Source organism: Taeniopygia guttata, chromosome 6, assembly GCF_048771995.1.
Source record: "Taeniopygia guttata chromosome 6, bTaeGut7.mat, whole genome shotgun sequence".
NCBI classification, from domain to species: Eukaryota; Metazoa; Chordata; class Aves; order Passeriformes; family Estrildidae; genus Taeniopygia; species Taeniopygia guttata.
Genome location: NC_133031.1, coordinates 4562715 through 4578220, shown reverse-complemented (window position 1 = coordinate 4578220; position 15506 = coordinate 4562715). Strand labels below are relative to the sequence as shown.

At 43.6% G+C, this 15506-nt stretch overlaps 1 protein-coding gene across 4 annotated transcripts in view; it reads right to left on the bottom strand.

Moving 5' to 3' along the window:
• PRKG1 (protein kinase cGMP-dependent 1) overlaps positions 1 to 15506 on the bottom strand; it is a 371522-nt gene that overhangs the window by 56993 nt on the left and 299023 nt on the right. For 3 of the 4 annotated variants that reach the window (XM_030275746.4, XM_030275745.4, XM_072930863.1), the window contains one exon: positions 6164 to 6229. In XM_030275746.4, the coding sequence (XP_030131606.1) occupies positions 6164 to 6229 (66 nt within the window). Of the gene's footprint in view, positions 1 to 6163; positions 6230 to 8402; positions 8541 to 15506 lie in introns of those variants that run through there. The other variant, XM_072930862.1, reaches the window with a different exon arrangement.

The following is a 15506-nucleotide window of genomic DNA, read 5'->3' as shown; positions in this document are numbered from 1 at the left end:
TTGGTTTGCCTAGGAAAATGTGGCAGGGTTAAAAAAACCCCTTTTTTTGGCAATGCAAATAAATCTTTTCTAGTGAAACAGCAAAGAAGAAAAAGTCACTGAAAGGAGTAATAACAGTTTCCCTAAAACCCTTAATTTTTATTAAAATTTTAAGCCAGACTTAGCACTGGGCAAGCTATCAAAGTTCACTTATGTCCCTTTTTTATTGCCCATCTCAATGTTGCTGAAGTCTCGGCTCAGTCCCAAACTCCCTCAGAATTCAATCAGAAACTGCTTGGTTTTTTTTCTCCCTGTGGCCTTTTCTCGTCGTTTTTTCTATTCTCTCCTCATAACCAATTTTCTCCATGGATAAACTTTGCTCTGACTGGGAGAAACAGCAAAGCAGCAAACCCTAAAATCTCCACTGAAAGAGCTCGGCTCAGCTTATATGGGATCAGTCATGCCAGGATAATACTTTTTTATTTCATTTTTCTCCAATTTCCCTTGCCAGGAGGGTCGATCCAATAACCTTTGTTGACACCTCACAGCTCTTCCTTAAAAAAAAAACAAACCCAGGCTTTGAAACACAGACAAAAATGGGAAACGCAAAGTGGAAAAGCAGAAAATAGCTGAAATATTTAAAATGTTGCCTTAAAAAAAAAGTACATTCTCTTGATATGTGCAGCTGAAGAAGACAAGAAGTTGAAAAAACAGCATTTAGTGTAAATTCCAGGTAGTTCTGTAACTCTCTGTCAGCAGCAGCTGGGCTTTTAGTTGTTCTGGCTCTGCTCCATCAGCTCCTCTCTCTCCATTTGCATGAGGCAATTTTGTCCTCCCAACACCCACAGTGCTGCTAAATCTCCAACTCCATGAAAACGTTGTTGGCACCATAAATAAATTATTTGGAGAGGAAAAAAAATCCCATATAAATAAAAGATGAACCCAAATCAACCTCGGTGTAAATATTCCGACAGTTCAGGAGCAGCCATGAACACTTTCAAACACTTTCTCAGTTTCAAGAGGTAAGTGTGAAAAAAAAAAAGAATTATAGAGTTGCCCAACTTGTCCCTGAGGGTGCCTGTGATGATCCAAACGTCAGGAATGAGTTTGAAGCCTTTCCCTCCTGTTTTCTCTCCATACAAAGGGGCTGCAAGTGAAGTCTGTCTGTGCATCTTTATTCAAATTGATCCACTGAACAGATGCTCAAGGCGTGTCTGCACCATTTTTATCAGAAGAACTTTTACAGACAAGTTCCTAAAGGACCAATCCATCAAATCCAGCACATATTTGTTAACTTTTCCCCAACTGTACTTCTGGAACAAATCTAATAACGCCTCCAAGGAGCCTGGAAATTCAGCAGGATGAGCTCTGACAAGGCCAAGCTCAGAACAATTTGGAGGTAATACCATCGAGCAGCTCCCACAGTAACTTTTTTCCCAGAGGATGAATTCCTGCAATGCCACCACAGGAAAACCTTCATTAACAACAGCCTTGATCTTGCAGGGTCAAGGCAAGTTCTAAAGACAGAAAGACCATGAATTCTAAATAAATTTTTTTTAAAAGCGCTTGGAAATAAAAAATGCCTAAAAGCCATCTGAGATGTGTAAAATATTCATATGTGTTCCCAGAGAGGAGGTTTGAGCAGCAGGAAATGGTGGGGCTGCAATGAGCTGTGTGGCTCCTCAAGTACCCAAAGGCTTCTCCAAATTTCCTCATGTGGGAATCCAGGGCTTCCCTCTGGCTGCCCTGGCAGGTCTGGGACCCTGGCAGGGGTCAGGAACCCCCCTGGACAGAGCCCCCAGAGACACTCTCTGTGATCTCTGTCCATGAAAAAGAGTTTTCAATCTTACAGGATGAATTACAAGCTTTGAGTGTTTGATATAAGTAATAATTAAGTGTGGCACGGATACAAAAGTCAAATTTTAGGATTCTACATAAGGGGTCCAAAGGGGACAAGATGGAGGAAATTGGGTGTGTCTTGTCCTTTTTCTCCTTCTTCATGCCCTCCATGTTTCACTGTGGTGTTGGCATTTTTCTGTTGGTTTAGGCTGGGGACACACTGTTCAACGTAGGTGACAGATATTGGCACGTTATTGTAAATCCAGCACAGGTAGTTTGTGGTATTTAATGTTTGTACCATCCCACTGAGGGCAGAGCCCCACACGCTGCCCTGCAGGACAGAGCTGCGGCGGGGCAGCAGAACATGTTAGAGATAAACAGAATAAACAACCTTGAAACCAGCACAGACGAATTATGGCTTCTTCTTTGGCAACGGGGCTGACAGACAGAGACTTTCTACAACCTTGGAATCATCAATACCACAGATTCCAACACCCTCAGATGGTCAGATATCTAACTGGCCTCTTTTTGTCACAATTCCCATGAACACTCTGTGGACTTTGTTGAAGTTTCCAAACCAATTCTGTAAGCCCATGGTTGGGTCTGTGCTCCATGGCTGGCAGGAAGAACGTTGGACAAATCAATCCCAACTCAACAGAGAGCTTGAGCATGGAGCCTGCCCCATGCTGGGGTCCCTTACAGGGGTGCCACCCTCATTTCCTCAACCTTGTCACCCTCATTTCCTCAACCTTGTCACCCTCTCACTTCATCTTCTCCACTGGATTATGGTGCCTCCTCTTCTCTGTTGAAATTTTGATGATAATGGGAAATTCCTTGGATTATTTTCTTTATGAATTCCAAGTTCTTTCTTTCAAATACACCTGACCATGTAGGACCACACAAGTTTTTTTGGTTTTCTTCCTTGGGGGACCAAAATGAATGGTGCTCCCAATGGGAACCACAGAATTCCCAGAAAAGTTTGAGTTGGGAGGAACTTTAAAGCCCATCCAGTGCCATGGGCAGGGACACCTTACATCATCCCAGGGAGCTCCAAGCTCTGGCCAGCCTGGCCTGGGACATTTCTGGGGATCCAGAGGCATCCACAGCTTCTCTTGGAATCTGTGCCAGGGTGTCCCCAACCTCACAGGGAAGGATTAAGAACATTAAGGACCAAATCCCACTGAAATTCATTATTCCAGTAAAGGAAGAGACTCAAAAACACAACTGCAAGATGGAAAAAATACCAATGCTTTTCATAACAAATATTTTCAGGGCAAGGACAAGTGGGAACAAAGTCCACTGGATGCATCAAATGCTTCCTGCAGGTTGTTTTCATTGTTAGATGAGGATTTAGATCATTCCTACACCAGAAAAGGATGCTGGCAATGCACTTTGCAAAGCACATGTTCCTAGATTGGCAAAAATAGCTGTACTACATTTTGGGAGTCTTTGGGGTGGTTTTGGGATTGGAGTAGCCCTCTTGTTTTACAGGAAATGAAAAAGCAAGGCAGCACCAACATAATCTGGTAATTAAAGACCCATCATGACTCCAGTTTGACTTTCGCTCATGGCATTCCCCACTCCCACTGCTTCAGCCCTGTAGCCATTTTATACATATTTTATAAATTCCAGAGACCCTTTTAGGCAAAGCATTCCCTCTTGTCATGCTTAAGCAATTCCCTTCTCAAACCCAATTTAAGCAATTCTCTTCTCAAACCCAAATTAGGCAATTCCCTTCTCAAACGCAACTTAAGCAATTCTCTTCTCAAACCCAAATTAAGCAATTCCCTTCCCAAACCCAACTTGCCCAGAGCTCCTGGCTCATCCTTGTGATGAAAGTTTCCCCTGTTATTCACCCTCAGATTACAAACCCTGCAGCAGCTAAACCAGCCCTAAAATTGCTGGGAATATTGGCAAATCCAGAGCCAGACTCACGCCTCCTTTAGGAATAACTTCCTGTGGCACCAAGGTGTGACTCTCTTTGTTAATGAGGTGGGAGTGTGGCAGCTGGAACAATTTTTGGATGCTTTGGGAAGCCTTTCACAAGGAATTTGGAAGAGTTACCCTGCTGCAGATAATTCCTGTGGGTGATGCTGGTCAGTGAGACAGGAATTCTCCAGGTATCCCATGTGTTAAGGAAAAGGTCTTTTCCCATCTCTGGTTTTTTGAAACTGCAATGCCAGTTTTGCTGAGCTGCCTCAGATGGGGACACCCACAGAGCATGGAAATTGCTGCTTCAGTGGTTCCATCTGATTAGGCAAAGAGCTTGTCTGGGAAAAGGAAAATATTTAGCAGTTTCAGTGACTTGTGTCACCCCTCCTGCTGCAAGGAACAAATTCCAGCTGCAGGGAACACCCACTCCCTGCTCCCATTTCCACCTCCTGTGTCACTCAACCTTCTCATCCACCACCACAACCAAAAAAGAGTAAAATTTGCTCTGTCTGGATTTTAAAAAAAATGGTTCTTTTTCTTCACCGATTTCCCAGATTTCCACAAGTCCTGGTAGTTTATCTCCACATGAAATGTTGCTCCTGCTGTTGTCATTCCTATAAAATAGGAGCCTAAGGAAGAGCTGGGACATGAAATTCAGCCCGGTCCAGGACACAGGACAGCCTGCTCTGAGCTATAAATAGGGCTATCAATAGGGTCACTTTTCTTGCACTATAAATAAGAATTTTTTAAATAGTGCTACTCTGCTAATTGCACAGTGTTAATAGAATCTCTGAGGTAGATTAACCACAGCTTCGTCAGTTTAAATTTCACTTGTACTTCCTTACTATTTCAAGGGCATTGTATGCTGAGGACAAGGCACAGGAGACAAGGAACAGTCTGGGAAATTATCAGGAACTAGTGACTTGAATTATTTGGTGTTTCTAGCTCCCACAATGCAAACCAAAAATATCTGTTGCAAAAATGTAAAAATGAAAAGCATAAATTATTTGTTGCTTTTCATTTCTCAGAATTAATTATTGCTAAATTATGTAATTATTAAAAGCATAAAGATTACTAAAATATTATCTTGCTAAATAATTGAATTCTTCTTTTCTTTGCCTCACACCACGAGAAGGGAGGGTGGGTGTTTTACCTACCAGGCTGAGAAAGGAGCCCTCAGGTGTTCCCCACCTGTGTTCAGTGGACAGACCATGGGTTTTGCAATTAATAATGAATTAACATAAACCAGAACTTATCAGGATTTCTGAAGGTATTCCACAGCTCAGCCTGTACAGAACACTGGAATTCCAGAAATGGAGACCTATGAGATGACACAAACCACTGGTGTCCCAGCAGGATTGGGGGGATGGAGATGAGCCCTAAAAGAGCACAGAATCCCATCTCTCACCAGAACACAAGAAGGGCACCAGAATCACTTCTACAGATCCACAGGTATCATGGATCCAGCTCCTGGCCCTGCCCAGGCACCCCAACAATCCACACTACTCTGAAAGCTCCTGGCCCACAGGTGGGTCCCACATACTTCAAAAATCCAATGCATTTATTTTCCTTTCCAATATCAGCATTTTTTTCTTGTTATTCCACAGTTTCTGCCTCCCTCCTGCAGGTTTCTTGGAGCTCCTGCGTGGGGGGAGGCATTGAAAAGTCAACACCCATCTACCCTCTCTGTGGGTGTCACAGATCCATAGCACATTTCCATGGAAAGATTCCCATCAAGGTGTGTCCATGCCTTGTGCTGCTCTGTGCCAGTGCTGCACAGCCCAGGTTTTCTCATTAATTCCCATTAATTCCCATTAATTCCCATTAATTCACATTAAACCAGCCCATTTTCCCATTAAAATGTTCCATTTTTATACCATTTTTTAATCCCATTCCCAGTAACTGCAGAGAGCAGCTGGATTTGCAGCACTGGAGTATCCAGGCATGTTTTTTTTCTGGATTAACCCCCCTTAATTCTCTCAAGCTTCCTGTATAAATTATTATTTTACTCTTCTGATCTCCTGCATCTCCTCCGAGTGACAGAGCTCCCAGCAGGGCTGTGGCCTTCTCCCAAGGACTCTCCATCCTCACATGGACTGGGACAACACCTTGCTCCAACATTTGCCAGGAGCAAATACTGTGGAATTTCCACAGTAATTCCAGCTCCTCCTTTATTTCTATTTGGACTTTCTGTGATTCTAAGTGTCACTATTGAGTTTTGTACTCGTCACTATTGAGTTTTGTCTTGTTGATTTAGGGGCACCTTCCCTCCACCCATCAAGGACACATCTGTGACTTTATCACCCCAAATTAAAAGGCCTCTTTGGAGAAGATGATCCAAGGCTCTCGTTAAGCTCTGGAAAAGGTTGAAATGGGAGTTTCCCCCCAGCCCTAGGCAGAAGGAGGAACTTACTCTCTGTCTATGACCAGACAAGTGACCGCTTCAGCTGCGATGACGTTGGCTGTCCTGACATCCTCCCTGCAAGAAAAAAAACCACATTTCTTCAGTTATTTCCAATGACAATCTTCTGATTTCCAACATACAGGGCTCTTCAAGCACTTTGAGGACAAATTTCTGGCTTTCATAGCTTTTCCTTGCTGTTTTCATCGTCCATATAGGCTAGTAAAAGACTAGAATTCCAAGACTAATAAAAATAGTCAATTTAATTCATTTTAATCAGGTCGATTTGGTGTTCCAGTGTTTAAGAGTCAGTGCTGCATTTTCTGGGTTCACTTTGTCCCAATTCCCTCCAACCTTTCCATGTTCCAAGGTTAAGTGGATTACAGGCAAGAGAGACCTCCCCTCTTCTAAACACCCTTCATTCATTTAGGCTGGAACACCACTCTAGGCTTCCACTGAAGCAGAAAATCAAATTTACAGCTGCTGTTAGGAATAGAAATTCCCATTTAAAGACTGGAGGTATTAGAGCAGGAATATGGTGAAAAAAGGGTGATGCATGTGCACTCTCCCTCTGAGGTTAATCATTAATTAATTTTAATTGCTTTGGAGCTCTCTTCATGTTCACACCTCTAGAGCAGAGCAAGCAGAAATACAAGGGAAGAACATTGATACTCCACCCTGTGCTGGAATTTGGACTGAGTCTATTTGGACTGGAATTAAGTGTGTATTTGTGCTAATTTACCCCACTGATAAATCACATTGTGCTAATTTAATGCAATGAGAAAGAAGTAGTGGAACAACAGTGGATAATTATCTCTATTAATTCCTAAAACTTGGGTAAATACAGAGAGGATAAGGAAGGATAATATTGAATTCCTCATTAAGTTGCTGTAGCCAGCTTTTGACAATATATTGACCCATTAAAATGAGAATTCAAACTTGTTGGTGTCCACTAATTCCCATTAAAACTCAACACATTTGTCCCATTATCCCAGATGCCACAAAAAGACATTTATCCCCTGTGTATTTATGGATCACAGACATGATTTGGTGACTGTTTCATACACAGATGACTGCAGACCAGAAAAAGAGAATAAAATTGGTGGCCTCAGTTCCAACATTTTCAATAAAATTTGAAATGAGGTATTTAGATGAACAAGGGACTGTTTAATTTCTGTTCTCTTCTATTAATCCATCCTTCTCTAGAAGGTGACTTTGGCCAGCAGCTGCAGCACAGGGAGGTACAGAAATCCATGACATTAAAGGCCAATGAAACCTTGGAAGTGCATGGCATGAAAAGCTCCAAGTGCAAGGCATTAATTGGGAAAGAAATTACTAACAGGGATTAAAGGCAAGAGCAACCACCAGCAAGTGCCCAGCATTAAATGAGAGAGTAACTACTCCAAGTAGGTGGCATTAAACACAACAAATAATTACTACAAGAGCACAGAATTCAGTGCAGAAATTGCTATTAAGGTGCATGCTAATAAGAGCAACGAGTAATTACTACAAGTCCAAGAGTATTTCCTACCAGTGCACAGCATTCAGTGGAAAATTAACCACTAGGAAGTGAACAGCATTAAATGCAGAAAGAATTACAAGTGCATGGCATTAATTGCAAGAAGTAATAACCACACGTGAATTGCATCAAATGCAAAAGTAATTCTACAAGGGCACAGCACTAAATGTAATAATTACTAGAAGAACAAAGCATTAAACCCAGAAGTTACTACTGGAAAATGCACAGCATTCAAGGGAAAAGTAACCACTATACTTGCAAGATATTAAATACAGAAGTTACTACAAATGCAGGGCATTAAATGCAACAAATAATCATGGTATTAACTGAAACAGTAACTACTACAAATGCAGAGCATTAAAAACTAAGGTAATTACTCCCAGTGCACAGCATTAAATGGAATTCTAATTACTAGTAAATACATTAAACAACTAATTAATACCAGTGCAAAATATTAAATGCAGAGGTTACTCCCAGTAAATGCACAGCTTTAAAGGCAAAAGTAACTAGTACCAGTGCAATGACAAGTGAAAAGTAATTACTGCATGAAATGCAACAGGTAGTTTAATTACTACAAGTGCATTAAATACAAGTAATTATTTCAACTGCACAGCACTAAGCAGCTATTAGAAGTGCAATGTGTAAAACACAACTCGTTAAGGATTAATGAATTAATTAATTCCTGGCAATGCCCCACCACCCCCAGGGAGGAGAGAAGAGAAGAGCACTGACTCGGACACTGCCTGGCCTTCATCCCCTTCCTCCTCCTCGGAGCTGCTTCCTGAAAACCCGCGTTCCTCATCCGTGCTGGAGCCGCCCTGGCTCCCCGCGCGCTCCATGGCCCGGCTGCTGCAGCATTCCCCAGGACACACCTGATCCCCTCCAGCTCCCAGCTCCGTGACCCCCCCGGGATGTGACAGCTCCCCCAGCCCAGAGCTGCCCACCTGCACAAAGGTCACAGCTGCTGCATGGCCGTGGAAATCCTAGAGGGGAGGATTTGGGAGCCCTCAGGACATCCTCGGCCGTGGACAAGGGCCAAAATTCCCATCAGGAGACCTCGTGTGCCCTTTTCGGCTCCTTAACCCCATGGTGGAATTAGGTGGCAACAATACCCACGCTCCTAAACCTTCCCAAGCGTGTCACCACACCACTGGAAACACGAGGATGTTGTTTAAGGGATGAAAGGCACAAATCTTGTTTTTCTCCTTGGAATTTACAGCCAGCTTCCCACGCTGGGAAGTTACACTTTTGCTTCTGACAAGTTGTCAAAAACTCAATTTAGAAAGAGGTAAGTTTATACTTCAGGCTCTGTCTCATGCTTTTACCTCAGGCTGCCATAATTTGCCCTAAATGTAAAATATTTGAGGTGATTCCTGTTGTTTTGCTTTTTATTGCCTTCCTACATCCCCAAACTGCTTGAAGCCCTGCTTCAATACCTTCTCCCATAGATCCTACTGCTCCCAATCCATTGGATAGAGACTCCACCCCTGCCCTGGGCAGCCAGTCCAATGTTTGACAGCCCTTTCTGTAAAGGAATTTTTCCCAATATCCACCTCAATATGCACCTAAACCTCTTCTGGTGCAATGTGAGGCCATTTCCCCTTGTCCTGTCCCTGTTCCCTGGCAGCAGAGCCCGACCCACCCTGGCTGTCCCCTCCTGGCAGGAGCTGTGCAGAGCCACAAGGTCCCTCCTGAGCCTCCTTTTTTCCAGGCTGGTGGAATCTCAGCAGCAGCTCCTGGGAGTTTTTTACTTTTAGAACCCTCAGTCCAGTAAAGACAGGGCAGAATTTCTTTGACCAACAGAGCCTTGAAAGACCTGAGGCCTCAGCTTCATAAATATTCCAGTCAATTATCACAAACCGCTCCTCTTTCTTTGCAAATCTTGTTGTACAGCCCTTAGCAGGGCTTAAACCTTTCAGCTGGAGCCACTGGGAGTAAAAATATATTTCAGAAGCAGTCAGTAAGTGCTAACAAGATGCTCACAAGGCATAAAACAAAGTATTAGAGGGAGCTGGTACATTTTCTATTTGAGGAGTTGTACATTTTGCTTATATTGAGTAAAAAAATCAGTAAAATAGTATTTTTGAAGCTCAGCGAGCTGGATTGTTGTTTTCTAAGAAATATTTTGTTTTCCCAATACCCATGAAGCTTAAATCACATTGGGGTTTTGCTACATGTCCTCAAACCGGGGTACCGTGGAGTCAAATCCCTCCTTGTTGTATTTCATTCCCTTTTGGAAAGTGAGATTTTAATGTCTGGCGGAATTTTCACAAGATTTTTTTATGAAATGGCTTTTCAAGTGCATCATCCAATGGCACCTTTTATTAGTTTCCCATTAAAATCTATAAAAGATTACTAGAGCATGCTGTGTTTATTAATCCTAGTGACGTATTTTTATATCAAAGCCAACGGCAAATGCATGTTGGGTTCTCAGGAAGATGAAAAGTTGGAAAGCCAAACTTTGGTCTGTGAGGGGTGGTTTTCCCCCATAGAAACCAGGCAGATCCACGTGATTGATACAGACATATATCACAGAATTCATTACATTTGGAGAAGAACTCCAAAGTCATCAAGTCCAGTCTTTGACTGATCCCCATTTTGTCAACTCCTTCCCTGGGAGGGTGGGCAGGCCCTGGCACAGATTCCCAGAGCAGCTGTGGCTGCCCCTGGATCCCTGGCAGTGCCCAAGGCCAGGGTGGACAGGGCTTGGAGCCACCTGGGACAGTAGAAAGTGCCCCTGCCCATGGCACTGGATGGGCTTTAAGGTCCCTTCCTACCCAAACCAGTCTATGACTCCATGGACACAGCCACATCCAGCTGTTTCCTGATGTTCACCGTTTCCTCCCCTAAAAAAATGAGGCTAAAACCTCATTTCTTAACTCAAGAAACTGGAGAATCTCGAAGGACCAGCCAGAGCAGGTGGGTCAGTGCTGAGAATGCTGTTAATGAGGGTTTTCAGAAGTTAAAAAAAAATTAGGTCTTCCCTGGTGGGTTTTAAATCATTCCACAGGGCTATCCAGAGGTTCCTAATTTGCTGCTATTTGAGTTTTTTAATGCATTTTCCCACCTTCCAGCAGTGTACACTTGACCTTGTTACAATATTCTTAATAAGGTTGATTTAAAGCATTTAGGACAAGATAGGGGGGAAAATCAGTTATTAGCTTAAATTTAGCAATAAGATCTCAAAGCCCAGCAGTTCTATCTTCACTTCTATTTTATTGGATATTTTAACTCATTATGCCATGACTTTCAGGTGGCAGATAAGAATCAGCTTTATTGGGTATGCTGAGGAGGTGTCCAAATTTGGTGATCTTCTATCCTTTAAAAAGTGGGATTTGCCTACCTGGAGACTTAAAAATGTCTTTTAAAAGCTTTGATTACCTTTTGTTTATAACAATAATAATAATAATGATGATGATGATGCTGCAATAATTTTTATAACTTCACCTGCATCTTGGCCTATAGTTGCAGCAGGAGGAGATGCAACAACCACCTGCCTATTCTTGATTTAGTAGAAGGAAATAAATAATCAAGGTTTTATGTGTCAAAACCAAACTAAATTTCACAGTTGCTGGGCCTGCTGTGAGAATCCTACTCAAGGAATCCAGCTGGCATGGAAATAAATGAATTCCTGGCCCTGGTGGGGGTGGCCTACAGGGGATTCTGGAGTACTGGGAGTACAACAGCAGTGTTAGGAGAGGAATTTAGTGTTGTGACCCAGCAGATTCCCAGGAGGAAAGGGACGGATCCCCACTCCCAGGCTCATCTCCCACTGCTGGTGGTGTGTTGATGGATGGTGCTGCTGCTCTGAATATCCCAAAAATGTATTTATGGCTGTGACAGTTGCTGACCTCAATATCTCCACCTCTCTTGTGCTATGGAGCAGCTTCTCTCTTTCTGGAGGACATGCCCCAACCTGTCACGAAGGATTTCACTGCTCTGAGGACACTTTTAAGGGGATTTTATAGGGGTTTTATACGGCAGGTACTGCTGACCACCCAAATACGAGGGTGGAAGATTCAGCAGTCAGCACTGGGGAGGCACAATAAAAACCTCAGCAATTATTACACTCATCATTTCAAGCCATGATGACCCTTCAAGAGACCTTGTCTTCCTTTTATCATTTTTACGAGTCGAGCAGGTATTTAAGAACAAATTGGGATGAATTCCAACACAGTGTTTGAATCTGAGGGCAGTCAGCATAGGAAGGACTCACAGCACAAAAAAATCAGGAGCAAAAAAACCCAAAGTGCTCCTCCTCCATAGGAGGCTCTGCACTAAAGTACTTCCAGTGTTAAAATGGGCAAGAACTTGCAGAAATTTCATTAGGGAATGAAAAGGTTTTTATAAAATAAAATGCCTGTCAAAAGAGGAAATAAAGCTCAAAGCTTAAATAAAATATATGTGGGAGAAATAAGCCCAGACATGAGACTGAATTATAGCCCTGGATTTTGAAAAACACCACTGGGAAAGTCACCTGGAAATTAAGAATTATATTTTCTTAATAAATGTTCTGATATTAATATTCCCATGGGTCTTTCAGCCTTGGCAGAAAGTAGCACTGGGTGTCCTTGGGATGTCAGTGTCTCCATGGGAATCAAATTCCTCCTCAATTAGTTTCCTAAAAAAGGGGAATTTTGGTGCATTCAGGACAAAGTGAAGTTTTAGATAAAAGTTTCTGTCTTCTGGGAGTATTCACATTCCAAATTTGTGTTTCACGGAAAGATCCACTATTTAAGTGTCCAAGGCCAGGTTGGTAATAGTTGGTCTCTTTGAGCCTGGTCTTAAAAGTTCTCAGAGAAAAGTATTACACCCTTGATAGCTCAGCTACCTCAGGTGGCATAAAAGGAGTAGGATGGCTCCTGTGACAGTGTTGGAAATAGAAAAGTTTTAATAAAAGGCAAAATAACAAATAATAAGAGTAATTTTCTCTTTCTACAGAGAAAAACTGAGCCAGGGCAAGAGGTTCTTGCTCCTGCTAAAACACTTCACAAAAGCAATTTACTTCTTTTGTTCTCTCCTTTTCCAGTGAATTACTTAGGTGGGACTTTTTGGCTTCTGTCCAATTGACTATCCTTAAGCTTGAGGTGAAGTCTCTAAAGTCCTGTAAAGTGTCTTTTAATCAAAATGAGGAGAGAAACTTCTGGGCTTTTTTCCTTTTTAAGGAGACAAAGGGTAATTTGTTCACTCTGTCAGCAAGGGGCACATTCCTACAGGTTGGTTTGGAGCAGCCTGGGACAGTGGAAGGTGTCCCTGCCCTGCCCATGGCAGGGGGGCACTGGGTGGGATTTAAGATCCCTTCCAGCCCAAACAGTTCTGGGATTGATATTTGGGGTTGATATTCCCCAGAGATATAATATATAAAGAAAATTATAACTATTTCTTTCCTGACAAATAGCACTTCCCAGATCCACAGCTCACAGGTGGCAAACCCCAGGGGAACACGATTCCCTCTGGCTCTCTCTTTGCTGGTGATGAGCCAGGAGCCAAAGCTGGACTGGAACTTCCAGAAGCTGGAGTGCCAAGGGAAGGTGGCAGATGGATTTGGGATGTTTGCCTGAACACCTGTGCAAAGTGGCACCCTCAGCTCAGTTTCCACCCAGGTGTCCACACTTCCAAGTGCCAAACAGCCTTTCCTGAAACATCTGTCCGCAGCCAGGAGGATCCATTTCTCACATCCCATTTCAGCAAAACAAAAATTCCACCTTCTGTTAATTCCACTGAGCTTTTCTGAGTCCTTCAGGCAAACAGAGGGATGGATTATTGGCAGTGCTGGGGCGGGAACAAGTGGAAGTCAGAGAATCAAGGGATTGTTTGTGTTGGGAGGGCCATTAAGGATCAGCTCATTCCATTGCCATGGCAGGGCCACCTTCCACTGTCCCAGGCTGCTCCAAACCCCATCCAGCCTGGCCTTGGACACTTCCAAGATCCAGGGGTGGCCACAGTGGCTCTGGGCACCCTGTGCCAGGGCCTGCCCACCCTCCCAGGGAACAATTCCTAATTCCCAATGTCCCATCCATTCCACCCCTCTGGCAGTGGAAGCCATTCCCTGTGTCCTGTCCCTCCATCCCTTGTCCTCAGTCCTTCTCCAGCTCTCCTGGAGCCCCTTTAGACCCTGGAAGAGGCTCTGAGCTCTCCTGGAGCCTTCTCCAGTACCTGTGTGCTGCCACCTGTCACAGCCCCTGCTCTGCCTTCTCTCTGGGCACAGAAAGTCCATTTGTACTACCTGCCTGGGAAGGGAATTCCAATTAAATCCAAGAGCTGCCACAACACAGTGAGGATATACACTGCAGGCATTCCCATATGCAGCTGAAATCCTTATTGTGGCTGCCTTTCAAGGCTGAAAGAGATTAATATCTCATCTCTTATCCTCTGCTTTCAAGTCCTGCATGGAATCTGTTTTTAACCCCTGTGACTGCACCCATTCCCACACAGCTGGATCTGCTGACATCAGGACAAGCAAGGAATCACAGAAGTGTTGGAAAAGCCCTCCAGGATCATCGAGTCCAACCATCCACCCAACAGTGCCCAGTCCTCCCCCAAACCCTGACCCCAAGTGCCACATGCACAGTTTTAACCCCTGCAGGGAGCCACTGTGTGTTTCCCACTGCTGAGGTGGGAACAATGCTCAGAAATCCCTCTCTGCTGATGGTAACACCATTTCCAGTGGGCCCACCATTCCCACAGCTCCCAGGAAACCCTCAATCATATTGACATCACTTACTACAGTGTTTGCAGCAGCTCAGAAAGGCAGGGAAGAGCAAACACAGCTAGAAGAATATTCTGTAGGAATTAAAACTGGTATTTGTAGGTAAACTGTGGCTTAGAAGTGACAGATAAACCCAAATCTGAGTGACACAACGCTGACACAGGGATGGTAGAACCTCCTTGCCTGACAAACCCATTAATGATTCGACTCAATTACTTGTGTAATTTATTCAGAATTATTGTAATGAAGCAGAGTCTCACTAGTCCATAATTATTTATATTCACTGAGTGAAGGAACCCAGGGGTACAAAATGACCACTGTTTCATTAAAGTGAAATAAAACCATATCACACCCCACCCATTGCTGTTTTAATCAGCCAGTGGGCGACAAGAGCATCTTTAAGATACATGAAATGTTAATTATCCCATTCAAGGACAAATCAATTAAACCTTGAACAAATCAGAAGAGTTTCTATAAACTGGTGCCTTGCAGACCTACCCTGCATAAGTAACTTATCTGCCAGCCTCGATCAGATCATTCAAAACCAGGCAAAGCCAAAAACCCAGGAAATGCCAAAACCTGGCACTGATAAAGAGGAAATAATTCATTTGCATTATTTTCCTCAAAAAAAGAAGAGTAGCAACAACAGAATTCAGCAGCCAGAGCCACATGAAATGGTCCTTGACACGTTTTCTTCATGAAGGACTTGGTAGCTGCACTTTAATATTACACAATAGGTGAAGCAACAAACACAAAGAGAGACTAAGATGACCTCCAAGACCCTTGGTAAAATGACCCCAACCTTGTCACCTCCTTCCCTGGGAGGGTGGGCAGGCCCTGGCACAGATTCCCAGAGCAGCTGTGGCTGCCCCTGGACCCCTGGAAGTGCCCAAGCCAGGCTGGATGGGGCTTGGACACCCTGGGACAGTGGAAGGTGTCCATGGCAGGGGTGGAATGAGCTGATCCTAAATGCCCCTTCCAACCCAAGCTGTTCTGGGATTCAAAGAAATCCAAGTCCCTTTTCCCATGGCTGCCTCATCCCTCTCCAAGCTCTGGATACTGATAACAGCTTGGGCCTGGATGGAAAATGTGGATCCCCCAAGTTGAGAAGTGATCCAATGCTTCTC